Here is a 27,385-nt window from a genome sequence, read left to right on the forward strand (position 1 = left end):
TTAAAGTAGTTGCCAGTATAACTCGACAAGCTTAACTCTATTCTTTATTTGCTGAGAGCTAGAGTACATAATCCAAAACATCAGCGAGCCAGCTTCCTCCACTGTCCTGCCTCCATTTATCTTGAGGCCACTTCCCGACAATCTCAACAAGTGCAAGAATTCCTGTAGATCTTGATCATTCAAATGGGGGTCGGAGTCAACAGCCCCATTTGTGCTACCATCATCTGAAAATTCTGGACTTACAAGCGAATCCACAATATCATTGTACTGGCATTCTCGCCGGTGATCAAAAGTAATCGTCTGCAGCTCATGGGTGTCTATGATCTCTTGCGGTATGCTCTGAAAGAGTGTCATATTTATGAGAAAAGATTAATTAGTTCTATGGTGCTTAGCATAGAGTATAGAAGTGCATACTTCGAGGACCCATCCGATGTAGGTCACGTTATGTGTTGGTTCATGTCCAAATCAGCTCTCCTTTGCTGCATAATTCAAATGGAAATGATCATCAGCAAAGCAAAAACAGATGAATCTTACGCTAGGATGATAGAATGCCCTACCACAAGCCCTAACCGGGAATATTGAGAAGGATCATCCAGTTTCGGAATTTTCTTTAGGCTGCCATTGTTTTCCTCTGGAAATGACAATCTACATGGAGAGAAAGTTATAGTGGCATACTCACATTTCTAAATAAAGCAAATTTCTTCAGAAATAAGGGATAGTTGAAGGATAAAACACTTCTCTCTGACTTCATCACTTGTTGAAGTTTCCAGGTGTTTTGATTCATCATCACCCACTTGCAGAGACAAAAGTAAACTGAGAAGCAATATCACTAGCACTACTGAGAAATAAAATTAAGAAATAGAACTAGTTATATTTCCACATATTGCTTCTTTAATATAACAACTTCCGACGGTTCCTAATTAACTAATGTTAACCAGGCAGAATAAACTCATGTACGTTGACTTATGGGACTCGAAACCCAAGGCCTCAGACTTGCCTTTGATCAAGAAATTGCTCCAACTCAGGGACATAATACACGACCGAACAGGTTTGGTACAGCAGGCTCAAACCACTCTGGCAGGTTGGTTCTGTTTTGTCCAGCAAGGGTCGGCAGCCTCCTACCAGTTCTTTTGACCCTGGAGTGAGCCCAAAACTTGGGCGAAGGCTGTATGAAAGACCTATATTATGCTGCAGCATCAGTTTATGCACAAGGCCACCTCCGCATGAAAGACAAGCTACCATATGTGCCGTGGAAAATCTGCCCGTTGTGTAAACTTGCTGATGAAACCTTGGACCACACCTTTGGGTGTGTGATCAGTAAAGCTCTCTGGGATAAAATGAAGATTTGGCTGCACTACAGGTTTGGTCAACTAACCAGCATTTTGCCAATGCCTTTCTGTCACCTCAGCACCTTGACGTCGATCCTCGGCCACGTCAGCCTCGCAATGCTTATCCTTGACCGCACTTCTTTCCACGTCGGCACACCGATTCTATCCTTTTCCACGAACCAATCTCTATCCTTTGCCACGCCACCCATCTGAGACTTATCCTTGTTGACAATGGATGTCACGTTAGCACATTGAAAGACTTAGCTGCCAAGTCACACACCTATGCCACCTCAGCGTCCAGTTGGCTGAACCTTGTCATTTGATCTCTTGAACGGTTCGGTCGCCCGAACCCTGCAACACTAAGTTAGCACAATAATAAGTAATATATGAAAAATATATTAGGACAGTTAATAAACTGTTCGATCTCGACTTCGAAATCTGAGTAGGACCCTTAGTCGAATAGTTGCCTATGTTTGCCCCTATAATGATGACTCGTCCTTTCTTCTCCTTCTTTTCAGAATGATCTCTCCACTACAAGAGCTTACCTTGTGTCAAACATCAGGTCCAACCGACCTATTTAGACTTCCTCTGCTTGACGTCAAATATCTTGACCCACTAGGACTTCCTTTGCCTCGATATATGATTATCGCTGACCCATCTCCAACTGACCTATTTGGACTTCTTGTCTAGTATCTAGTCCTTAATCCATCAAGTATTCATTGTCTAATATTTGATCCACCAGACCTACTAGGGTTTTCAAATTCTACACACTTTAACATATCTTATTAGCCCATAAGATAGCTTAAATTTAAATCTTTCTCAATGTCAAAACTTAAGTTCGATTATAGTACTCCCTACGCCAACAATCTCACTCTCTTTAATGTTTGGTAATATAGTTTAAAGTTAAGGAAAATATGCAAAACCAAATCAAAATTTGCAGAGCTCCCCTTGAATTTAAACACTCCCCCAGAATTTAAATTTCCCCTAAGGTTTTCAAAATTTTCAACACTTTAAAAAATTCTACCTTTAAAAAATTTCTAAACTATACTTCAAACATATTTTCTCCTCCTTTAACATACAAGAAAAAATGAGAAAGTTTAGGGTTAAATAAGTATCAATTTTTCAGAAATATATTTCAAAAATAGATTAAAAATAAGTTTATGGAAATAATTTTTGAATAATCAATTTAAAAAACACTTTGCAAAAATATATTTTCTGCGTAATTAGTCCATTTTGAACAAAGTTTATGCAAGCTTTTCTAAAAAATTTCAAAATGTATATAAGCTTTTAGTAAACTTTTGAAAATACTTACAAATTTCAAGGTATTTAAAAATGTTCAAAGTACTTAATAGCTCTTTCAATATTTTTTAAAAGACTTAAAAGCTATGTTAAAAACTTTCAAAGTATTAATATCTTTTTCAAAATACTTTAAAACTTTTGACACATTTTCAAAATACTTAAAAATTTTCAAATCATTTTTAAAATATTAAAAGCTTTTCAAAATTTGCAAAATATTTAAATTTTTTTTTAAAAAAATTCAAAGTACTTAAACAGTTTTCAAAAACACTTTGTAAAACATTTATATTTGTGAAAATTTTCAAAAGAGATTTTAACTTAGCTTTTTAACACTTTGAAAGAGTGAGTTTTTAAGCTCTCTTTTTGAAACCTAGATTTTGAACCATATGTTTTTAAAATAACTTGAAAATTAAAATTTTCAAAATTATTTCAACCATTTTTAAAAGTTTCAAAATTGTTGTTATGAAAATAACATTATTTTTACAATTCCAATTTTTTTTTTTCAAAATTCATTTTGAAATTCAAATTCAAAAAATATTCTCAAAGTGCTTAATAGTCTTTTGTAATAATGAGATTCCAAAGAAATTAAAATCATTTTTTTTTTAAAAACTTAACCATATTTTCAAAAATATTAAAATAATCTTAAAAAATATTTACACTCATTTAAACAATTTAAATAATATTCAATTTAAAATGAAGTAATTTGATGATTGTATCCCAACTTATATTCTAACCATTTGAACCAAGCATAGTTAAGCAAGCAATAATAATCGAAATATGCAAAACGGGAAGTTCAAACATAGATTAATTAAATATAAGTTCTACAAACATAAGACCATGAATGGTTCAAGTCAAATAAACTCCCACAGATTGACACAATTAGTGTCTACATGGGTGGTTGTTCCAATTCTCAACGGATGTAAAATGCCTCGATGGGTGACTAACCTCCCCCACGCAAAGGATCATTGTGCTAGGATAAAAGCCCTGTGATTTACCCCCTTCCAAATAGTGTAGGGTCACTGTGGAGTAGCCACTAAGGTGACGGCTTCACCCTTTGCTTCAATGGTTCAAGTCAAACAAAACTACTAAATAACTCTAACTTTAACTACATCAAGCAAAATAACCAAAATGGACCTAGTCAAGCAATCTATCTCTAATAAGAGGAAGACGGAGGTTGTTGGCTGAAATACCAAGCTCGTATCATGCCTATCATTTGTTATTGCTCTTATGCGAGTGAGTCGTAGTGATCGTCGATCGTCGATCCACTGCTCAATCAAGTTGAAGTGTCCGTCTATCCGCTCTCAAGCGTCCATTGATCTCCTCCCGGAAGCGAGCATTTGGATTATCTGGCTGTGGAGGGGTTGCCTTAAAATCTGGTTGGGCGTAGTCTAGGGGAGGTAGCTCGACTATCTAGCTCAGCTCCATCAGGTTTGTCCTTCTCATACTCCTTCGATTGTGAAGGTCTTCGTCAAGGTTTATAGTAAAAGGTCCCATCATCCCTTTGTCCTATATCGGCAAGGGACAGTTGTCTAAGCCCTATTTTGTTGAAATGGTCAGATAAGTGCTTGACTTTGCCTATGAATGATGTGACAATATGTCATGCACGTTTCTGGAGGTGCTAAATACAACAACACAACAACAATCAAGCATTTTCCCACTAGGTGGGGTCGGCTGTATGAATCCTTTTACGCCATTGAGCCCTATCTCCTATTATATCATCATCTATATTTAAATAAATTTTATCTTGTTTTATTGTTGCTAACCAAGTCTTTTTTGGTCGTCCTCTTCCTCGTTTGATAGACATATTTATCATAGTTTCACATCGCCTAACTGGAGCATTTATTGGTCGTCTAAGTACATGTCCGTACCATCTTAAACGTGTCTCGCGGAGTTTGTCCTCAATAGATGCAACTCCGACTTTCTCTCTAATGCTCTCATTCCTTATTTTGTCCATCTTCGTATGTCCACACATCCACCTTAACATCCTCATCTCTGCAACTCTCATCTTATGCTCATGTGCTTGAGTCATAGCCCAACATTCAACTCCATATAACATAGCAGGTCTAACTGCGATTTTATAGAACTTACCTTTAAGTTTAAGAGGTACCACATAAAACACTCGACGCTCCCCTCCATTTCACCCATCCTGCTTGTATTCTATGTAAGACATCTCTCTCAATCCCTCCATCATTTTGTAAAAATGATCCTAAATATTTAAATCTCTCGGTTCCGGGCAACTCGTCCTCTCCTATCTTAACAATTGTTTCATTACTTCTAATATTGCTAAACTTAAATTCCATATATTCTATCTTTAATCTACTAAGCTTAAAACCTTTCCCTTCTAGTGTTTCCCTCCAAGATTCTAGCTTAGCATTTACTCCTTCACGTGTCTCATCTACCAAAATAATATCATAGACAAACAACATGCACCACGGTACTGTGTCTTGAATGTGCGCAGTGAGTTCATCCATAATTAGTGTAAAAGATAGGGACTTAGAGCTGATCCCTATCTTTATTGGAAATGCTTCATTACTCCACCAAGTCTTTACTCGTCGTTACATCCTCATACATATCCTTAATTAGTTCAATATATATTACGCTAACACCTCTCTTTTCTAAAATTCTCCATATAATTTCTCTTGGGACTCTATCATATTGCTCGGCCCGGAGACCCTGTTCACTATGAGCATCCGATACCCGATTCATCGTCGGGTTGTCTTTTATTCCGCTCGAACCCGTTCGGCCGGACCTCATGCTGACCCCTTTGACTTTTGACCTCCACGTGGCGTTGACTCCCCTCCAGCGGGGGTCCCCGGTCCTTACTGTCGGATCATAAGGAAACTAGAGTACTTATCCTCCATTGATCAGATATTTTTTATTTTTAATATCTTGTTAAATAATTTTGTAAGTCATCCATTACCTTGTTTCCCAAGGCACTTCTATACCTCTATCGGAATATCATTTGGTCCAATAACTTTTTCATTGTACATCCCATTTAAAGCTTATTCTACTTCTAAAGTTTGAATTCTACGATAAAAATTTAAATTTCTATACTCATTTGACTTATTTAAATTACTTAAGTTAAGTTGGTCACCTAAACCTTCATTAAAAAGTTAATGAAAATACCTCTTTCACCGCTCTTTTATTTCTCTATCATTTACTAATACCATATTACATTCATCTTTAATACATTTTATTTGGCTAAGATTTCTTGTTTTCCTTTCTCTCACTTTAGCTATTCTATAAATGTCTCTTTCCCTTCTTTTGTATTGATTTTTGATATAAGCGTTCAAAGTTTCATTTTTTGCTTCACTCATTACTTTCTCTACTTTCTTGGTTATTGTATATTTTTTTAAGTTTTCTCGTTCTTACAAATATATAATTCCTTATAAGCTATTCGTTTTTCCTTCACTTTCTCTTGTACTTTCTCATTCCACCACCAAGATTTTTTACTTAGTGGTGCATGTCCCTTTGACTCACCGAGTACACTATTAGCTACTAGTTTCAACTTTAATACCATCTTATCCCATGTTGTATTAGAATCATTGTATATTTCACCTAATACTTGTACTTCTACCTTCTCCTTAAATATATTTTGTTTCCCATCCTTTAACTTCCACCACTTAATTCTAGGAATTATATATATTTTCTTCTATTGATACTATGTTTGAGGCGTATATCCAACACTACTACCCTATGTTGGGTAGTTAAGCTTTCTCCAGGGATGACTTTGCAATCTTTATAAATCTTTCTATCTTTCTTCCTAACCATAAGAAAGTCAATTTGCGATTTATTATTCCCACTTTTGAATGTGACTAAGTGTTCTTCTCTTTTCTTAAAAAACGTATTAGCTAATATAAGGTCATATTCTATCGCAAAATCTAATATAGTTTTCCCTTCCTCATTCCTCGTTCCAAACCCATAACTCCCATGTACTCTCTCATATTCCTCATTTTTCACTCCGACATGTCCATTTAGATCACCTCCTATTAAAATCATTTCATTTGGTGGAATATTTTGTAATATTTCATCTAAGTCCTCCCAAAACCTTGATTTGGTAGCTTCATCTAATCCTACTTGTGGTGCATATACGCTAATTATGTTCATAGTTTCTTTCGCCACTATTATCTTAAGGGCTATAATTCTATCCCCTTTTCTAACTACTCCTACAACTTCATCCTTTAACAAACTATCTACAATGATACCCACTTCATTTCTTGCTTTACTCTTTCAGTGTACCATAACTTAAAATCTGAGTTCTCTATCACCTTTGCCTTCTCGCCTATCCATTTTGTCTCTTGTACATACAAAATATTAATTTTTCTCCTAATCATCATATCTACTACTCCCATTGATTTACCAGTGAGAGTTCCTATATTCCATGTTCCAAATTTTAGATTATTAGTTTTCCTATCATATTTGTTCTTATCTAACCTATGGTGTGAGAACTTTTGCCTATTTAACACTACACCCAAGTTCTCATGGAGATGTAGCGGTCCTTGCTGAGACATTACAGTCGGATCCTGTAACGCGAACTCTTGCATATTTATCACTACACCCGAGTTCTGGAGATGTAGCGGTCCTTGCCGAGACGTTACAGTCGGACCCTGCAACGCGTTTCTTCCGAGGAACAACCTAGCATTAGCACAATAATTTAATGGATTCATTCATTGAATATTTACCATAGTTTGACGCTGGCTAACAACCTAATGCAACCCTCCTCCTTTATCTGGGCTTGGGGCCGGCCATGACCGGTCATCATGGGCGGAGTTTTCTGGAGGTGCTAAATCTGGAGTAATAAATGATGGCTCTGAAAACTAGCAATCCTATGTCTATATCCAATCTATGCCTAAATGCATACATGAGGAGTAAGTGGAAGGATCATATCATTGATTGGTTTCTAGTCAATAGTGGTAGAAAACAACCTATGATGAACTTGTACAATATATTATCTTGAATGCTCAATATACACAAGTTTATGATTAGGGGCATTGAAAAATTCTTGATGCATCATGTTTAAAGTAATATGTGAATATGGTTCAGCCAGAGGTTGAGGGTAGTTGAGAAAGTATTAGAAGTGGTTGTTGGGCATTCTGGTGTTCAGAAAGGATCTAATAGTGTCAACATCAAAGAAGATGTCCTGTGTGACAACCCTAGTCCTATAGTACAGATCATCTATAGGTGTCAAATTGTGGTAAAATTTTGCGTATATATCAATGTTTATATAATGGTTACAATAAACCAAATGTGCGAGAGCATAATAGTTGATGATCTCAACTATGTCAAGGCAGTGGGCATGAAGGAAAGTGCTATCTAAGTATCGTGTACCCATAACTACATGGGGTCCTAGACTCAAACAATAACCTAAGTTCTTAAAGAAACCTAGGGTCTTGGCTAGGATGGGAGGGACCTTGGTCAACTTGACGTTTTTAACTACAACAAAATATTTAAATGAAGTAAATATACTTGAACTTGGAAAGAAAAAGGGGTTTTCATATCGTTACTGAGGCATCTCGAAAGATTCAAAGATTTTGGGTTTCAGTCAATGGCTTAAGAAGAGGAGAAGAAACAATTTGGGGTGATGTTGACCTTACCTAGCTACTATTTTTATAGCATTGGTCGACCGATAGGGATTTCAGTCGATTGACCACTTAAATAATCAGTCAACCAATCAATTTCCAACCAAGCATTTTTGATTCCCGAGGTTGTTAGGTTGGCCGATCCGTATCGATCGATCAACCAATAGGTGAATAGTCATGGTCAACCGATAATCTTTTTGGGGTACCGATGTGGATTGGTCGACCGATCAAGATTATCAGGCAACCGATAGACGACACGTCAAGTCAACTAGTTAGCTTTTTGGGATTTCAAGGTTTTATCTATAGACCCACTCGCATAGATCGGTCGACCGTTAGTCAACGTCTGTCAAAGTTAGCTTTTTGATCAGGTTCGGTGGACCGATTATGGATTATCGATCGATCTTTAAGATCTATTTTGTCCTAATTTGTAGTCGGATGGTCTATAGGATGACTGAAAGGGGTTGTTTGGTCGACGATTTGATCGACCAAAAGTCAATTTTTTGAATTTCAAAATAATTTAATACTGTAGTAATTCATCTAAAAATTACCCTTAATCAAAATGTCTAACTCTTTTTTTCTTTGATTAAAATGTTATTAAGTGATCATAGTCAGAGCCCTTAATCAAAATGTCTAACTCTCTTTTTCTTTGACTAAAATGTTATTAAGTAATCATAGTCAGAGTTAGTCACCTTTAGTGATTCATTTGAGTTTACACCCCTTGGTTCATACTGATGCACTGATCTACATTTGGAACTCGGAGTTGGACCTAACATCTCACGCTCATTTACATGGCTCAGTATAAAAACAAATTAAGTCCTACATGTTTGTAAAATGCAAAAGGCAACCTAGATCTATAGGTGCATGGCTTTAAAGATATATCCTAAGCTAGTTCCATTGTTTACATATAGTAGTAGTAATAATAATAGTAAGAGAGGACCTATTCTAATAAACTAATGCACTTAAAACACAGAGTTAATCATAGTCTTAATTAATTTTACTATTTTCCCATCTCATCCATTTTAAGTAATCAAACACATTAGTCCCTATAGCTTTTGTGAGATGATTATCAATTTTACTTGATTAAAATTAATTCTGAATTGGGAGAGGTTGTTTGACCTTGGGTTAGATTCAAGTTTAGCCTTCAGTCAATTAAGCGAACATTTCTAAAATTGACTTCTAAGTTGAGGCGAGGAACAGGGTCTTCTTAATCGAATCAATGTGTCGGTACAATTACTATCAATGGTCAAACTTAGATTTTGATGAATGACAAATGGATTAAAGTTAGATGTTGTGTTTTCTAATCCATTTACAAGCGTACAAGACTGAAAGACTTGATGGAACCTGACACTAGGCTAAAGTCCAGTTAAGTTAATAATCGAAAGATCAGATAGATTGATATCTAACAGGAAGTCTAATTGGGTCCGCAGGATCTAATAACTAGCTAAAGTCCAAATGGGTCATTTGGCGGGAAGACTTGGTAGGTCAAGAGTCAAGTAAGTCTGATTTTGTAAGTGAGATAAGCAACTAGAGGAGAAATCCAGTGAGGGCGCGTTCCCGGTTGAGGGAACAAGCGTCGTTCCGACTTTGGGTATTAGGATCGGACAGTTTCGAAACTGTCAAAATACTTATTTTAGATATTATTACATGTTTTGCTAACTTAGTGGTGCAGGAAATTAAAATTGAAAGTTGGCTGGAAAAAAGGGGGGTTCAAGCTCCTCGAAAGGATCCAGGCGCTTGGTTGGGGCTAAACCCAACCACGTGAGCAGCTAAGTTAGCGCGCTCTTATTGGATCAACTTTCACGGATAAAGCTTCGTCGAGGTGTAGCCACATTAGTGGTTTCAGCACCCGAGGGTGGTCCACGCGCCCGGAGATGAATAATCCAATGACGAAGCAGGATAGGATAGGTCTCAGCTCAGGACTACCCTAGTCCAGGTGCTCGGAAAGGGCTATAAAAGAAGCTTCGACCAGCAATACCACCTCAACAATTCCTCCGACTTTTGTACTCACATGATGATCTGTGAAGCTCTCCACGACACTGAAAAGTTGTACCGACAATCAACACTCAAGCTACTACTCTACTTGTTGTCGGTATATTTTTATTTATTGCTTTGTACTTAAAATCGTTGTATCTATTCGAGCATATAGTGAATTACCCAACGAAAGCACTCATTGAGTGCGGGCCTTGTAGGAGGCATTGAAGGCTCCGAACCAAGTAAAACCAACTTGTGTTAGTGATTGCTTTTCTTTCTTTATTTTTCGCTACATTATCTCGTTTTCTGAAAAAGTGGAAAAGTAATTTACGCTATTCACCCCCCTCTAGCGCTTTACGGACCGATTATGGATTATCGATCTATCTTTAAGATCTATTTTGTCCTAATTTGTAGTCGGATGGTCTATAGGATGACTGAAAGGGGTTGTTTGGTCGACGATTCGATCGACCAGAAGTCAATTTTTTGAATTTCAAAATAATTTAATACTGTAGTAATTCATCTAAAAATTACCCTTAATCAAAATGTCTAACTCTCTTTTTCTTTGATTAAAATGTTATTAAGTGATCATAGTCAGAGCCCTTAATCAAAATGTCTAACTCTCTTTTTCTTTGACTAAAATGTTATTAAGTAATCATAGTCAGAGTTAGTCACCTTTAGTGATTCATTTGGGTTTACACCCCTTGGTTCATACTGATGCACTGATCTACATTTGGAACTCGGAGTTGGACCTAACATCTCACGCTCATTTACGTGGCTCAGTATAAAAACAAATTAAGTCCTACATGTTTGTAAAATGCAAAAGGCAACCTAGATCTATAGGTGCATGGCTTTAAAGATGTATCCTAAGCTAGTTCCATTGTTTACATATAGTAGTAGTAATAATAATAGTAAGAGAGGACCTATTCTAATAAACTAATGCACTTAAAACACAGAGTTAATCATAGTCTTAATTAATTTTACTATTTTCCCATCTCATCCATTTTAAGTAATCAAACATGTTAGTCCCTATAGCTTTTGTGAGATGATTATCAATTTTACTTGATTAAAATTAATTCTGAATTGGGAGAGGTTGTTTGACCTTGGGTTAGATTCAAGTTTAGCCTTCAGTCAATTAAGTAAACATTTCTAAAATTGACTTCTAAGTTGAGGCGAGGAACAAGGTCTTCTTAATCGAATCAATGTGTCGGTACAGTTACTATCAATGGTCAAACTTAGATTTTGATGAATGACAAATGGATTAAAGTTAGATGTTGTGTTTTCTAATCCATTTACCAAGCGTACAAGACTGAAAGACTTGATGGGACCTGACACTAGGCTAAAGTCCAATTAAGTTAATAACCGAAAGATCAGATAGATTGATATCTGACAGGAAGTCTAGTTGGGTCCGCAGGATCTAATAACTAGCTAAAATCCAAATGGGTCATTTGGCGAGAAGACCTGGTAGGTCAAGAGTCAAGTAAGTCTGATTTTGTAAGTGAGGTAAGCAACTAGAGGAGAGATCCAGTGAGGGCGCGTTCCCGGTTGAGGGAACAAGCGTCGTTCCGACTTTGGATTTTAGGATCGGACAGTTTCGAAACTGTCAAAATACTTATTTTAGATATTATTACATGTTTTGCTAACTTAGTGGTGCAGGAAATTAAAACTGAAAGTTGGTTGGAAAAAAGGGGGGTTCGGGCTCCTCGGAAGGATCCAGGCGCTTGGTTGGGGCTAAACCCAACCACGTGAGCAGCTAAGTTAGCGCGCTCTTATTGGATCAACTTTCACAGATAAAGCTTCGTCGAGGTGTAGCCACATTAGTGGTTTCGGCACCCGAGGGTGGTCCACGCGCCAGGAGATGAATAATCCAATGACGAAGCAGGATAGGATAGGTGTCAGCTCAGGACTACCCTAGTCCAGGTGCTCGGAAAGGGCTATAAAAGAAGCTTCGACCAGCAATACCACCTCAACAATTCCTCCGACTTTTGTACTCACGTGATGATCTGAGAAGCTCTCCACGACACCGAAAAGTTGTACCGACAATCAACACTCAAGCTACTACTCTACTTGTTGTCGGTATATTTTTATTTATTGCTTTGTACTTAAAATCGTTGTATCTATTCGAGCATATAGTGAATTACCCAACGAAAGCACTCATTGAGTGCGGGCCTTGTAGGAGGCATTGAAGGCTCCGAACCAAGTAAAACCAACTTGTGTTAGTGATTGCTTTTCTTTCTTTATTTTTCGCTACATTATCTCGTTTTATGAAAAAGTGGAAAAGTAATTTGCGCTATTCACCCCCCTCTAGCGCTTTACAATCCGACACAACAATCACTTTCTTAGACACAGTCAACTCAAGAAATTGTACATTTAACCAACTAGTACAAAACCCTGGTTTAATTAGTTTAGGATGTGGTGAGTTAGCTTCTGTTAGTTTCTTAGCTAAGTGGATCAGGTAAGATATGTCCTATCCAACCTAGACACTTAGACTAACTATCCATAACATATTATCAACTCACCACATCTTGATACTATGTTGTCCAGATCAGACAACCCTTTTCCTCTGTAACCATTCAAAATTAAGAAGAAAATTAATTTAAACATGCAAGAGTTGACAGGTTAGTGAAACACATATTTTATTAGCTCCCCCTATCATACCTTGGATAACATTTATCTAGGTAGTGAACTTGATCTTGAGGATCCAATATTGATTAGGTCCTACTTGGTTAATCAAACTTAATTTTGGGATTCATACTTAGACTTGTTTTCTAGTATGTTGATAAACAAAAGACATATAAGATTTGTATCAAGTTTTAGGTTCGAATCTAAGTCCGGATCTATTGTACACGACTCGCTGAGTTCCAAGTATCATATTTAAATACTTGGAGCCTGAGGTGAACCTTTCCAACGAACCCTTGAGTTCCTCAACTTGACCTTTCAAGAAGTAATTCTCTTCCTCAAATTTTTGGATTTGAGTTGAGGTTCTTTCTTGAACTTGATATGTTGAGGGACTAAGGTTAGTCGTCTCCTTAAGAACTTTTACTTAAGAAAAGACCAGACCCGATCCTTGGACTTAGCTAGTTTCTTAGTTAGATATGTTATGATTGTGTACAATTTATATATAAATGGAGATGTTACCACATCTTCTTGTTTGTCTGAACCAGATACGAATCCGTGACTTGGCTTGGACTAGGACTCGGCTATTCCTTCTTTTATCATTAGTCATAAAGTTTGTTTGCTTTGGTTCCTCCTGTCTGATTCCTCTAAAGACGATTCATCCCATGTGGGTTGGACCCGTCTGCTTACCCTTTGCTTAGATTACCTTCTTGATCTCCCACTTGGTGAAACCCTTCCTTTTTATCATACGATCTCCAAGGTTAGTTCCTCATCGTCCTCACTTGAATCCGATTTGTCTTCGGATTTTGGTTCCAGTCGGGACTTTGATTTTGAATTCTTATTCTTGATTTGCCCTACAAACAAAGATATACCTTTCTCAGCTTGACCCGAGTTAGTCTATTCACTAAATAATTTATCTAATTTAATAGTTGAAAGATCCCTCGAAACCTTGTATGCATCTACCATAGATGCCCATAGGGTGTTCCGAGTGAAGGCTTTGAGAGCGTACCTTATGATATCTTGGTTCTCGATAGGTGTTATGGAATGAAGCCCGTTTAGTATATCTTTGAGGCGGGCATGTAGTTAACTCGCGGATTTGTTGTTCTACATTTTAATATTAAATAAATTATTTAAAAGGTCTCGTTTTACCTTGGTGTTGGTGGCCCCCTCGTGTAGTTCGATCATTTTATCCTAGTGGTGCTAATAAATGGTCCAACGCATTTGAGTTCTTCTTTGGTTAAGCCATATTGTAGTGTTTGAGTGACCTTTGTGTCAGCTTTGATTTGCCTCTTGATGTTGGGGTCCAATTCTTGCATCCGAGCTTCTCTCCGACTTTGTTGATAGGTAGGGTGAACCCTATCTTGATGATGATCCACATATTTATGTGGGTCTTTATAATATATTCCATTCACCCCTTCTAGTAGACAAAATTATCAACACTAAATAGAGCAGGGTGAACAGTGTTATAGGGTGCTATAACCTTCTTGATGTGTCATTTTCTTACAAAGCAAAACTTAACAGATATTCCAAGACTTGGTCTTGGGTAAGTAGTGCGATTGAAAAAGAAAAGACTGAAAAGAAATGAAAAAACACTTGCTGCGATTGCACTAATTCAGAACACCCCCGCTGATACCAATTGTATAATAAAAAAAGCGCTAGAAGGGAGGGTGAATAGCATGTGTAAAATCTGTTGGTGCAGGGAGTATCAGACGATCAAACCTATGTTTTGATAATGACAAAGGATTCAAAGTTAATTTGTATTGTTGTCTAACAAGTGTGACTGAGCTTGCAGGAAAGTCCTAAGTTGTCTTAGGCAAAAGTCCTAGTTAAAGTTAGACAGGTGGAAAGTCCTAACTATGATTAGGCAATGAAGTCATGGTCCAGGGGACTGGGCGAAGTCTTGGCGGGTCGAGGACTTTGGGCTAGAGTCGAGAACTCTAGGTGAAAATCCTGGGGGTTGATTTATTGTTAAGGTTGTAAGATTGCAAACATAGTCCCACGTTGAAAACACATGAGAAAAATCATGAGTTTATAAGAAAAAAAATATCTCCATTGGTATGAGAGGCCTTTTGGGTAGAGCCCAAGAGCAAAGTCATGATGACTTAGGCCCAAAGTGAACAATATTATATTATTGTGGAGATATCTAAATTCTTTTAGTCCTAACAATTGGTATCATAGCAAGGTCGCTCTTTACCGGACTAACCGCTGGAAGCACGAGCTAGAGCATGATCCAAGATTAAACCATGTAGGTGAAACCTTAAACGAAGTAGGGGAGACCCTGAGCAAGTCAAGAGTGACCCGATGCTCGAGGGAGGCCCTGAGCAGGTCAAGAGTGACATGATATTTGAGAGGAGACCCTGTGGTTCTTTGTTTGAGGGAGGGATTGTTGGAGTTGCAAACATAGTCCCATATTGAAAATACATGGGAAAGATCATGGATTTATAAGAAAAAGATACCTCCATTGGTATAAGGCCTTTTGGGTAGAGCCTAAGAGCAAAACCATGATGGTTGAGGCAAAAAGTGGATAATATCATACTATTGTAGAGATATTTAAATTTTTTGGGTCCTAACAAAATCTTTCATTTTAAGACTTTTTTCTTTTTAGAAATGTAGAGTAAGTCGCAACGAAAAACCCAATCACACAAGTACACCTTTCTTTTTACTTGGTTTATAGCTCTGGTTGCTACTCCCAGACCCATAATCCGATCGTGGATTATTTTGAGTGGGCAACCACTAACTTTCTCCTTTCCAAAGACTTTGGAGGAGGAGAAACCCATTTTACAAAAGGGTGTGGTAACAAGCTTACCACCCCTATAGTAAATAAAAGTACTAGCCAAACTTAGAAATACCAAAAAGCAAATATGAGGTAGGGCATAGTTGTCGGAGTAGCATAGCAACGCATAAGTTCACTTTTGAGCATGAACGAAAACTTTAGAGGTTGTGAGTTGATGTCGAAAGCCTTTTGGTCAAGCTTCTTTTAAGGTTTTTGGTTGATCGGTTTGCGAGATCGGTCACCCCTCGATAACCGAATCCATATCTAGTTTATCAATGACCGGTCTACAGGTTCAATCGACCAAACCTGTATATTGCCTTTCTACCACCTCAACACCTTGACATCGATCCTCGATCATGTCAGACTCGCAATGCTTATCCTTGACCCCGCATCTAACCACATCAGCATGCCGATCTCTATCTTTTTCCACGTCAGCCAACAAACCTCTATCTTTTACCACATCACTGACTTATCCTCATCCACCAGAATGCAATGTCAACACATCAGAAGACTCAGCTGCCAAGTCACATACCTACGCCACCTCAACGTCTGATCGACTGAACCTTGTCGTTCAATCGCCTTAATGGTACAGTCGATCGGTAATACCAATTCAATCACATGTATTCTACAATACCAAGTTAGCACAGTAACAAGTAATATATTACTATTTTATTAAAAATCTCCCCCCTTTACTAACTAACTTTGGTGAAGCCTAAAATGAATTTACGTTAATATCCTTTTTTCTATTCAAACTAAAAATAATTCCAAGATTTATTAGTAATTCCACAAGCGAAACAATCAGTGATCTAGAGTTCGAGACTCAGCTGCGGCATATTATTATGAATTTTTCTCATCATTAATTTTCTCTGGTTGTTTTATATAAAAAAATATAATTCTCTTTAGTCCCACATATTAGAATTGACAACACTATGATCAAAGAAGCTTCTATAAATATTTTAGACTGACAATGTTAAAAAATATACTTTTCTTAATTGTTTTTACTAAGATAAGTATAATATTAAATTAAATTAATTTTTTTCATAAAGAAACCCATTACAGTAGTTTGTTGCTGGGATTCTCTAGCATCACCCTTGCATTATTGCACTATTGCATGGGTTAATTCTTGATTCTGAACGTAAGGGTGACACTCGAAAATCCAAACAATTCGGATTTTCAAAGACCCAAATAATTCAGATTTTCAAAAGTCAAGTACTTTACCCTAATGACTCTACTAATGACTCTACTTTAGTATTTTAATGCTAAAATGCTTTAATTAATATAATTTCATCATAAAGGGTAAATGTGATTTCAATGAATTATATTATACACGCGACGCGTGTGTACAATCACTAGTATTAAGAATATATTAGGACAATTAATAAACTGTCTGATCTCAACTTCGGAATCTAAGTAGGACCCTTACTCGGTCCGTCGCCTAGGTTTGTCTCCATAACGAGGATTTGTCCTTTCTTGTCCTTCTTTTAAGGATCTCTCCAAGCTTACCTTAGCTTATCTTGTGCCAAACAAACTTCCTTTGCTTGACATCAGATCCTTTGACTCACCAAGGCTTCCAATTCCTAGATGTCTAGTCCTTGTTGACCCATCGAGTCCGTCTTGCTAGACGTCAAGTCCAGCTATCCATTTGAACTTCCTGCCGGATGTCTAGTCCCCTTGATCCGTCAAGTTTTCATTATCTAGTATTTGATCCACCTGACTCTAGAGCACACTTTGTTGGAATCCCAAGGTTATTTTTGGCGTGATCAACCAAGTTAGGTTAGGTCCTGTTATGTTCTGATCTCTGTGTCTAAGTGTGCAGGAGCTTAGAAGCACAGGAAGTCGAGCGGAAGATGCGGCTAGCGAGAAGGACGACACGGGAGAGAGCCGACGGGCTTGGTGCATCCGAGGGACGAGATGCTGCGGTAGAGTACGCCGATAGACGAGAAAGACGTGCACAACATTCGAGGGACGAGAAGCCTGCTCGAGGAGAAGGCCGAAATTGGGCCTGGGTGAACCTTATTTCGGTTAACTGAAATCACCCAGGCGATCGAAGCAGCGGAAGAGCTAGAATGGAGCTATGGAGCTGCTAGAGGCGCCTTCAATAGGAGTTGAAGGCGCCTCCGCGACCTTCAGGCAAAAGGTGCTTTCAACCAGCCATGGAAGGTGCCTTCAACCAGCCATGGAAAGCGCCTTCGACCAGGCAATCTGGCCGTTGGCGGAAAGGATAAAGTTTTATCCTTTTGCCACGCTGGAGGCGCCTTCCAACCCTATGGAAGGCACCTTCAGCTTGAGAATAAGTTTTTCCAGGGCTATAAGAGAACAACTTCTGTATTGATTTCCTAGCAATAATCTGAGTTATTAAATGAGTGTAAAAGGCTTCTCCGCCTTCAGTGAAGGAGATTTTTAAGAGTTGTCATTTGTTTTGGATTAACAACCAGCTAGGTTGTAACCAAGTAAATTCTGGTGTCTTTTACTGTTTTATTTAAAGTTGCTATTTCTGTTTAATTTTATTTGCTATTGCTGCTAACCTAAGTTGAAAGAACGAAAAGGTATTGTTTTAAGTGTTTCAGGCAACTCAACCCTCTCCAGTCGGCCAACCCAGACCAACACACTTAACATAGCTTATTAACCCATAAGATAATTTAACTTTAAACCTTCGCTAACGTCCAAACTTAGGTTCATACACTTGCATTTGTTACATGAACATCTAGGCTCAAATAGGCCTAAACTGTGATCCAAGTGCCAAATAAACACTATTTTAGATAGAAAATTTCTGAATCATTTTCTATGTGGTTTTCCATCGTGATGGTTGGGATGGCAAATTTCTCCAAGGTGGAACTTTTTCAAACCTTTTAGAGGTTGTAGGGTGCATTTGAAGGTTCTAGGACACTCAAAGACGTGTAAAGAAGAGCTTTCTTCTCAGAAAGGGTGTTTTTTTTCCTATTTAGTGAGCATTATGAGTGATATTTTTAGTGGAAGATATAATCTTAGTGAAACTTTTCCACTTTTTACTTTACTTTTGCTTTGCATTATATAGAATTAGATTCTTTACTGAGGGCAAACACCACCATTGAGGGCATGCTTGCATCAACACAGTGAACCTCGACCTACTTGGACTTTTCCACTGTACTTATAGTTACATGTCAAGATTTCTAAACTACATATTTGAAAAATAAACTTTAGTAACTCAATATTAGCCTGACTTAAAGTCTTTGTTAAATACATCAATATAACTTGGTTGAACTCGACCACTTGGAGTATGATCACACCAATATATTTGTGAACTAAAGTAAACACCTTAGAGCCAAAAATTTAATTTTAATAAAATAATCAAAGAGTTTGACTTTCAATAGAACAATACTATTTTTGAAGACATGCATCCAAAGACACAAGCTGAAAGAAAAAGATTAGGTTTAATCCCATATACTTTAGGTTAGATCAGATATATGCCATATGCCTTCACGAAAAAGAAGAAGAGATGCCATATGCCATATCCCATCAGCATTCCATCTTAGGAATCAAGTTCACTAGAAAGAAGAGATGATATCGAGTGCATAGATCAATGAAGGAACATGGGCTGACATTGAATGCCACATACATTAAAATGTTGATCCACCAACATTTCTTTAGGGATAAGGCACTCCGGAGATGTGATGTTGTGCCCCCTCCCATAGTCCATAAAGTAACCCAAGCTCGAGAGTGAGCTTATGACCACCGCCCGCCCTGCTATCACTTTAGAGATGTGAGCACCCCACTCCCTTTTCGGAAGAATAGGTTATATACTTTGAGAATTTCTTTTCTCTAATTCCTTGCATTCAATTGGCTCTCAAATAAACTAGACATTTCAGTCAATTAAGATTCACCTCAAATTGACTAAATTGGTTTGAGAATTTTGATTTAACTTGGCTTCCATCCTTAGAAGCATAGCTTTCATATGCAAAACTATAGGATCAAGCTTAATTATTGACTATAACCCAAGACTTATTGTCCCTTAGTCAAAGGCAAATCACTTGGTAGTGTATCCATATCTAGCTACACATATCATCCGTCAATAATGTTGCCCAAAGATTCAAACCCAAGATTATAGTTCACTTATAATCTCTCACAAGTTTCTTTTCTCCATGCCTTCAACTGTGTCCCTCAATACACAAAGCACTCCAAGCTTACTCCAATATGTCATCCTTCTCTGCTCACTCATAGAGTCCACCTCCTTTCAGGAAAGCTTAGAGTTCACCTCATTAGGAATTTCTAGTCCTATTGATGCTTCAAGACATCCTTCACTGATCACTTCTAAGTCCACCCCCATCATAAGTCATTAAGCCATCAAACTAGTAAGCACACCATGATCCTCATTCTAGAGTTCACCTCACCAAGAATTTTTAGTCCCATGAATGCTCTAAGACATCCTTTTCTGCTTACCTTCAATTCCACCTTGATTGCATTCATGTCAACTGATCACAACTCAACCATGTTGAGTCATAAGATCCTCGAGCTTCATATGCAGAATGTCTAAGTCCATGCACAGTTTGCATACTTAATACACATATCAGTATAATAGACAAGCTTAACTTAAATTCTTTACTAAACACATCAAAATAACTTGTACCTCAAAGAAATAGCACAAAGAAGGTTGGGGGGAGACAAACTAGATGAGATAGAGACTACGGTTGGAGAAGAAGAGAGGCGGGGGGAGGAGAAAAGAAAAGAAACGAGGGGGGAGAGGGAGAAGGAGAAGGAGAAGGAAAGCAAAGAGGAGCAATAATGCCCATTATCATCTATTTGTAATGGACACTGACACTGGCAAAGAAACGTACAACATCATGTTCCTAGGTGCAACAAGTCTGGAAAAAAGGATGCAACAATTAGAATATAGCAAGAGTCAAATCCCGAACACTTAGGAGTGAAAATCAATCTCAATGAAAAAAAAATAGCAAGAAAATGATTGCACTTTTGATTTCTAACCAATTAGTCATTGACTGAATATTTTTTTGACTTGACTTAGAAAAATCACAATCACTTGTATTTGTTTACATTGTGGTTTTCTGAAACTAATAGAGTTTATATAGCCCAGAAGAAAATGAGCGCTACTAAACGCAATCAGATCAATTACCATCTCTTTTCTGACATTATGTTTGTCATGTTTTTTTACTTCTAATTTGTCAACTATCCATCTGGTGGCATGTGGTAAGAGCATTGAACTAGTATGTTAACATGAACTTAAATTGCTGTGTTGAGAGGAGACTAACAGTGGCTAGCCATGTAGAGGGAGTAGCCTTTCGATTTAAGGATGGAGCCAACAAAGCTTGAGGTATGCCACATGTTTCATCACTTGTAGGTCCACATCAATTCCCTCGACCACCAGATGATCCTTGCTCAATTCTTTGGTTCAACCTCATCCTGACCTACTGCCACCTCCGTGGCCAAAGTCAGTCCTACTGCTCTCGCTTCTGCCATAAAACCCTCTCATGGCACCAGCACTTCTCCGCCATCTAATCCCCTCATTTCTGTACATGCCTCTGTTGCTGGCTGCACAAAACAAAAGAACAAATTTTTAATTTAAACTAACAGAAGATGTTTGAATTTCAAGAGAATAATATCTATTTTGCAGGTTTTTCAAATAAATGTTACATAATAGATCATGTTACTTGCCTCTTGAATTTCTAGACCTTGATTTCTCGACAAATGTAGGCTGGCCTCCTATTGTTATAGGGGAAGCCTGAATATTTAAAGATTTGTGAATAAAGAAAACAGGTCGGTATTAAAGCTGAAACAAATATAACAGTCAACCACTCCTGAAATCCATTCAGATCATGGCAAAGTATTCTGCTATATAAGACATATTCTGCTATATAAGAGAATCACAATCATAAAGCATATTTTGAAGTGTGAATTACTATGGATGTGTGTTATCTATTATATTATTGAAGTACATAAGCTGAAGTATTTTGACCCAATGGCCATAATAATAAATAAGTTTGTTGTGCAACAAGCCTGATATACAAACAGCAGTGGAAGATAGAATAGTATATATAAATATGTACTTGAATCAAGAAACCATAAAATCTTAAATTTTACCATAGAAATAGGCTATATATATATATATATAAAAGTTGTTAGCCTGCTCAACTACCCATGTGCGACGCGCATGACTGAGAGGTCGGGGCGCCCAAAAGTGATTCGGGCACCCGAGTGCATTCACTTTGGGGCCCCGATCTCTCAGTCGCCCATGTGCATCGCGCACAGGCAGTTAGGCAGGCTAACGGGATTATATAGATATATATATATATATAAGACATTTTGCTCATGTGAATACGTCTACAAAGAAACATCACTATGAATTCAATCATACTAAAAGATCTTTCACATTTAGAAGTAGGAACATGAGATGAAAACCCTTCTAAACAGAGCCAAGAAGATCTCAAATATTTGAACCTAAATAAGATAAGTAGACCCTCTGATGAGTTTGATATTGGTTGTGATAGGATTATTGATTTTAGAATCATTAGTAGAACATATCATCATAGCTGAACTATAACAAAAACAAGTTTATAGATTATGAAAGAACATAGTAATAAAAAAAAGGAAAGAAGCTTTTGGTATAATAAAAAAACATTTTCTTTGTGGTGGTGGGTGACCTATCCACGTGGTAGTGGTGCACATAATCCTTAGTGAGGGGAGAGGAGGGTGGGGTGGGGTGGAGACCTAGTCACTGTGAGAAGATGGGGAACTACAACCTAGGGAAGGAGAGATAGATAGACAAGAGGCAATTTTGTTGGGAGAAGGGTAGAGCAGGGTAGGCTCTGATACTAGTTAAAAGAAAACTCGATATATATCTGAAATGTGTTTACAATGCATGTATTTATAATCTCTAAAATAACTAACTAATGGGGAAAAAAACTAAACTAGGTATATATAAGACTTATATTTTTTATCTATTGCTATCAGACATGACCAAAATTAGAAAAACAATGCAAGAAAACATTATTGGAGCGAGAGAGACACGAACATTGAACAAGACACTGAGTCAAGAAAATAGGTAACTGTATGATTTTCCAAGCTAAAACAAGCACTTGTCCTGTTAGAAATAAATCGATCATAAAAAAAACATGGTTATAAACTACTGATCCTTATCTCAGGTTTCTGCAATTAGAAAATTGTTTCCATGAATAAGAGATGGTTGCTTAAGTCATAAAGGGAAACATGGTATTCATATCTATCAAAGGAAATTAGATAACTAGTGGACCGACATGTTCATAAGCTGACTTGACTTTAGCACATATATATATTTTTAAACTATCAGTTCTAAATTATGGAATGGAAACAATGTTATATTCAATTACAAACAGAACTAAAACATTTACAAATACCTCTATTGCTCTTGCAACAGCATCAGCCACTTCAAAATGCACAAAACCAAAGCAAATTCCACTTTGCTGCATTTGAATATGATTATCACTTATATAAACAAAATTGCTTGGAAGATGAGTAAACCAAAGATACAAATAAGAATTGAAAAGAACCTTCAAAAGTTTGACTTGTATTCCGCCAGGTTTTATAGGTCCAAATTTCTTGAACTCTTCATGTAGTTGTTCAGGTGTGACATTCAAAGGAAGATTCCTTAAGTGGATTGAATAGCCAACAGCTGAGATGAAAAAGGATGATCATAACAAAGATATAAAAAATAATGACAAGTAAAAGAACTCTCATGAAACTTCCTCATACCTTCTGGTTCTGGACTACTGTAGCTATCGGTGGTATTAGGACTACCAGAGGCATTCTCAATCACAAGAGCTGGTATTGAAGTTGGTGATGCTGGTTGGCCAATGCTTACAACTGCAGGTTTAGAAGGAACGGGCAGAGAAACAGGTGGAGTAGGATTCTCTTTCATGATGTTAACCTACTAAGTCATATATTTCACTGTTAATGGTTAAAACTTCATCCACTCTGTAAGAGAATCAATTTCAAACAAACCAGCTAGAAAAATACAAAATATGAAGCACGTAGGATAGTAGGATATATTCCTTCAAGTATGAAAAAGAACAAATAACACTACCAGCGGTTTGATCTTCATCTCTTTTCTCCATATCATGGGATTAAAACACTAATAATTAAGAAAAATACAACTGAGTCATGCAACATTGTCATAATCTCCATTTATCAATTTTATGGCTCATTTACTTATCTGATCATTTAAATTCCAAGAGATGAACTAATGAATTGTGCGGTCCTTTTACTTCTCACAAGCTCTAACTGATTCAATTATTACATTATACATATTTTTTCTTATCCATTTTTATGTCAAACCAAGTTAAAAAATCAGTACATGCCCAAATGAATAAGAACTGGAGTTGGAAGCACCAGAAACTAGTTCTCTTAACTAAATTACATGTTTAACAAGTACATGCCCAAAGAGAGTTTTATATAAAAAAGTTTCTACAAAATGTAGATAGTTAAAAAGATAAAAAAATAAATAAATAAAAAGAATCAGAAGCTCAATTATTGATCAAGTGATTCATCAAATTTTCATCTTGGCATACATAAATCAGTTTACAAAATTCATATACTAACATTTCAAGTATATTTTATATTACTCAGTGAAACTTGACAAAGTGTTAAAGAATGAAATGAAGCAACTGCAAAATGTTTACAATAAAGAACTCTTACAATAGAAGTATATGATTTGCTTGGTGGTGACTCTTCCAGAGTAGTAGAAGAACTAGGATTCAGAGTGACTGCCTGCAAACTTTTAGAAATTTCATCAATCTCTTTTCCTGCTTGCACTTCCTCCTTGACACTACAAGAAATCTCAGCTGAAGGATCAATAGTTTCAGCTTCATCCAGTTTCTCTTGTTCCAGTTGCTCAGCTGCCACAAATCATAAAAGAAGAGGAAATTAAGGACTAAGTTATCAGGCCTTGGCACTGGATTCAAAGAACATGCTACTTTGAAGTCCAAAATAATACCCGGTTCGGGAGCAAGATGTTCACTATCTCCACTTGTCCAAGCACTAACTGACGGTTGATCATTAGCCTCATCAAGAAGACGAAATATATCATTCAAAACATAGTATCCCGTCTCCTGAGTGGCCAGAAAAAAAGACTGAGTAAAGTTTTTCTTGACACCATCATTCCCAGCGAGGTACCCCGTCACAAGAATCGTAACACTGCCATCAAGCGATTCCTGCGCGTCAAGTGTCTTTATCACGGCATCGTACTCGCTGTAGTCCACGGAAAGAAGCTCCTCATTGATTGCCTTTCCGTCATTCACCAAACACCAAACAGAAGATACCCAATCAGTAGATCTTACAATAACAAACAATAAAAGACAGAAAGAAATAAAGAATAGTCCAAAACGGTCTCCACTCCTTTTTGTTACCTCAAATAATATGAATAAAACTACGAGATGGAAGAAGACAAGTGAATAAGGCATCTTACATCCATGCCGATGACGGAGGTCATTTCACCTCGAGGATCCGGCCGGCTGAGCATGCTTCCCTCCTTGTAGAACCGGAAGACAAACTCAGGGGTACGGGTAAGCAGATGGTAGTACTCAATCGCGAAAGCCTTGGCAATCTACCACCAAATCCAGCATTAAGGCCCCAGAAATCAAACAGCAGCTACATTCGTCCACGCGATCGAACAGAAAGAAAGCGAAAACCGCGATCCATGAATCAAGAAACATTACCACATGCGCGGGTAGACGAGCTCGATCGGCCGCCATCAGGTGCCGCCACAGCCGGATAGACGGAAGTAGAAGACGATGAAGAAGAGGAAAGGAAAGAAGAGCAACTCTCGCGGAAGAAGAAAGTACAGAGCTGGAGAGAAGCCGTTACAAGCTCTGCCTCAATTTATACTATTTTGCTTCTTCCCCCATTCGCCGTAAAACTATGGAGGCGTGAGGGCGTTTAAGGGGGCGGATGAATTCGAACGGCGGATATTGCGCCATTAGAGAAATCGGATGGTGGATTTGAGGACGCGTGTTCCGGAACAAATGGGTTAGAGAAGTTGATCCACTGATTAAGTTGGTGCTTGCTTGGATCGGAAGTGGGTGCTTAAAATATTAATCATTGTATTTTATTAATAAATTCTTGAGCATCATGTTCAGTCAAATCAAGATCTTTCGATCCACTCAAAGTCTTTCAAATCCTAAACATCGTCTTAATTTCAATATTATTCGACTGAACTCTCAACTATTTAATAAAAAATAATCTATTTACGATTTATTTGATTTAACATAGACATCTAGATTTGGCAAAGTGTTGATCTGTGATGTTTTGTTGAAGTAGGTCATATGTAATTAGGCCATCATATTCTCTCTTATTTTGTTAAAAATCGAACTCAATCAAATCCCCAAAGCAACATCGATGATTAGGACCATCACTATTTCTGCACCTTAATTTCATCATAGAGATTTCTAAGGCTAGTTCCTCAAGTCTCTCAAATAAATTGAGCCCGCTTCGAGACTATGGTGCAGTTATAAGATTTCTCAGTCTCTCAATATTATCATATTTACGATTCGATTCTTAACAACGACGTATTTATAGAAATTTTTCTTTCAAATGAAACTTGTAATTAAGAGATGTTGGACTTTTGAATCGTCTGTCTCAAGTGCTTTCCGATTTATTCTGATGGTCGATAAAAAATTTCTATAGAATCAAATTGATCCTCCCAGACTTTCAAATAAATTGAGCCAACGATTTCTTATATCATTCTTCACAACTCCCCTCTAAGTAGTTTGAAACCTGAAATGACGAGGAAGCTAAAAATAGAATAGGTGGAAAACGAAATTGATTGAAGTTTCTATTAAGAAACTAACAAGATAAAGTGAAATTACTCCCCTTTGAATCTTGCATGCCCATAACTTTTCCTTAGAAAATGCTTGGACTTGCAACTTATTTGGTTCAAGGATTGTTGATGATAGAATAGGTTCAACAGGATACGCATATTGCCCATATTAAATTAGGGTAAATGACTATATTACCCTTGGAGGATTCGGATTATAAAAGCATTCAAATCATTTAACTAAAAGAAAGAGAAGAGAAAAAGATCTATCCGTGAAAATAAGAAGGAGAATATCTGTTGGACCCCGTGGTAGTTTTGATGTGATCAATCAAGTTGGTTAGGTCCTGCTGTGTTTGATCCCTGTGTCTGAGTGTGCAGGAGCTTAGGAGCACAGGAAGTCGAGCGGAAGACGCAGCTAGCGAGAAGGACGGCACGGGAAGGGAGGCGACGGGCTCGGTGCATCCGAAGGACGAGAGAGTTGCGGAAGAGTACTCCGGTGGGCGTGAAGAGCGTGCGCGGCGTTCGAGGGACATTAAGCCGGGACGGAAGGCTGCTCGAGGAGAAGGCCGGGAATTGAGTTCGGGTGAGCCCTATTCCGGTTGGCCGCAATCACCCAAGCGAGCGGAAGCCAAGCGAAGAAGAAAAGGAGTCAAAAGAAGTTGGAAAAGCAAGTTCCTTGGAGAGGTTGAAGGCGCCTTAAACAAGCTTGAAGGCGCCTTGAGCAGGCTTGAAGGCGCCTTGAGCAGGCCAGTTTGACCGTTTGCGCTGCGGATAAAGTTTTATCCGCAGATCGAGTTGGAGGCGCCTTGGACTCTCGGGATAAGATTTCCAGGGCCTATATAAAGGCCCCTGGGGCTAGGAATTCAACAACAACTCAAGCATTCAATCTGTAGTGTTTCCTAGCAATATTTTTGAGCTTTTGAAAGTGTAAAAGGCTTCTCCGCCTTCAGCAAAGGAGAGTTTCTTTTAGTGCGCTTCTACTACCCTGGATTAACAACCTCCTTGGTTGTAACCAGGTTAATTCTTCTGTGTCTTTCTTTTACTGTTT

General features: G+C 37.7%; 2 protein-coding genes across 7 annotated transcripts; both read right to left on the reverse strand.

The window, feature by feature from the left end:
* On the reverse strand, nt 1–1,537 carry LOC122048777 (oleoyl-acyl carrier protein thioesterase, chloroplastic-like). The gene is made up of 3 exons (XM_042610300.1): nt 1,404–1,537; nt 558–645; nt 1–339 (listed from the first exon to the last, which is right to left on the reverse strand). The coding sequence occupies exons 1-3, from the start codon at nt 1,535–1,537 to the stop codon at nt 1–3; spliced, it is 561 nt and encodes a 186-aa protein (XP_042466234.1).
* Nucleotides 198–25,428, reverse strand: LOC122047448 (nuclear transport factor 2-like). 6 transcript variants are annotated; one of them, XM_042608763.1, is made up of 13 exons: nt 25,241–25,428; nt 24,991–25,128; nt 24,520–24,808; nt 24,222–24,421; nt 23,280–23,454; nt 23,078–23,199; nt 22,925–22,990; nt 21,207–21,273; nt 20,804–21,083; nt 736–793; nt 558–645; nt 415–479; nt 198–339 (listed from the first exon to the last, which is right to left on the reverse strand). In XM_042608763.1, exons 1-9 carry the CDS (start codon nt 25,274–25,276, stop codon nt 20,950–20,952), a joined length of 1,227 nt encoding a protein of 408 aa, XP_042464697.1. In that variant the 5' UTR covers nt 25,277–25,428; the 3' UTR covers nt 198–339; nt 415–479; nt 558–645; nt 736–793; nt 20,804–20,949. The 6 variants fall into 6 exon arrangements, with proteins under 6 accessions (XP_042464697.1, XP_042464698.1, XP_042464691.1 ...); XM_042608764.1 differs by lacking the exon at nt 736–793 and having other exon boundaries at nt 571–645; XM_042608757.1 differs by lacking the exon at nt 736–793.
* Between the last annotated feature and the right edge of the window lie 1,957 nt (nt 25,429–27,385).

Source organism: Zingiber officinale, chromosome 2B, assembly GCF_018446385.1.
Source record: "Zingiber officinale cultivar Zhangliang chromosome 2B, Zo_v1.1, whole genome shotgun sequence".
NCBI lineage: Eukaryota > Viridiplantae > Streptophyta > Magnoliopsida > Zingiberales > Zingiberaceae > Zingiber > Zingiber officinale.

Bases quoted from the DNA above. Each gene is read 5' to 3' on its own strand.
- LOC122048777 (XM_042610300.1), bottom strand. From the start codon at position 1,537: ATGGGTGGCGTGGCAAAGGATAGAGATTGGTTCGTGGAAAAGGATAGA. The intron at 646-1,403 runs GTGACAGAAAGG...CTCTCCATGTAG, and splicing joins ATCGACGTCAAGGTGCTGAG to ATTGTCATTTCCAGAGGAAA. The intron at 340-557 runs GTAGGGCATTCT...ACACTCTTTCAG, and splicing joins ATTCCCGGTTAGGGCTTGTG to AGCATACCGCAAGAGATCAT.
- LOC122047448 (XM_042608764.1), bottom strand. From the start codon at position 25,276: ATGGCGGCCGATCGAGCTCGTCTACCCGCGCATGTG. The intron at 23,455-24,221 runs GTAAGAGTTCTT...ATGACTTAGTAG, and splicing joins GCAAATCATATACTTCTATT to GTTAACATCATGAAAGAGAA. The intron at 23,200-23,279 runs GTATGAGGAAGT...TTTTCATCTCAG, and splicing joins CAGTAGTCCAGAACCAGAAG to CTGTTGGCTATTCAATCCAC.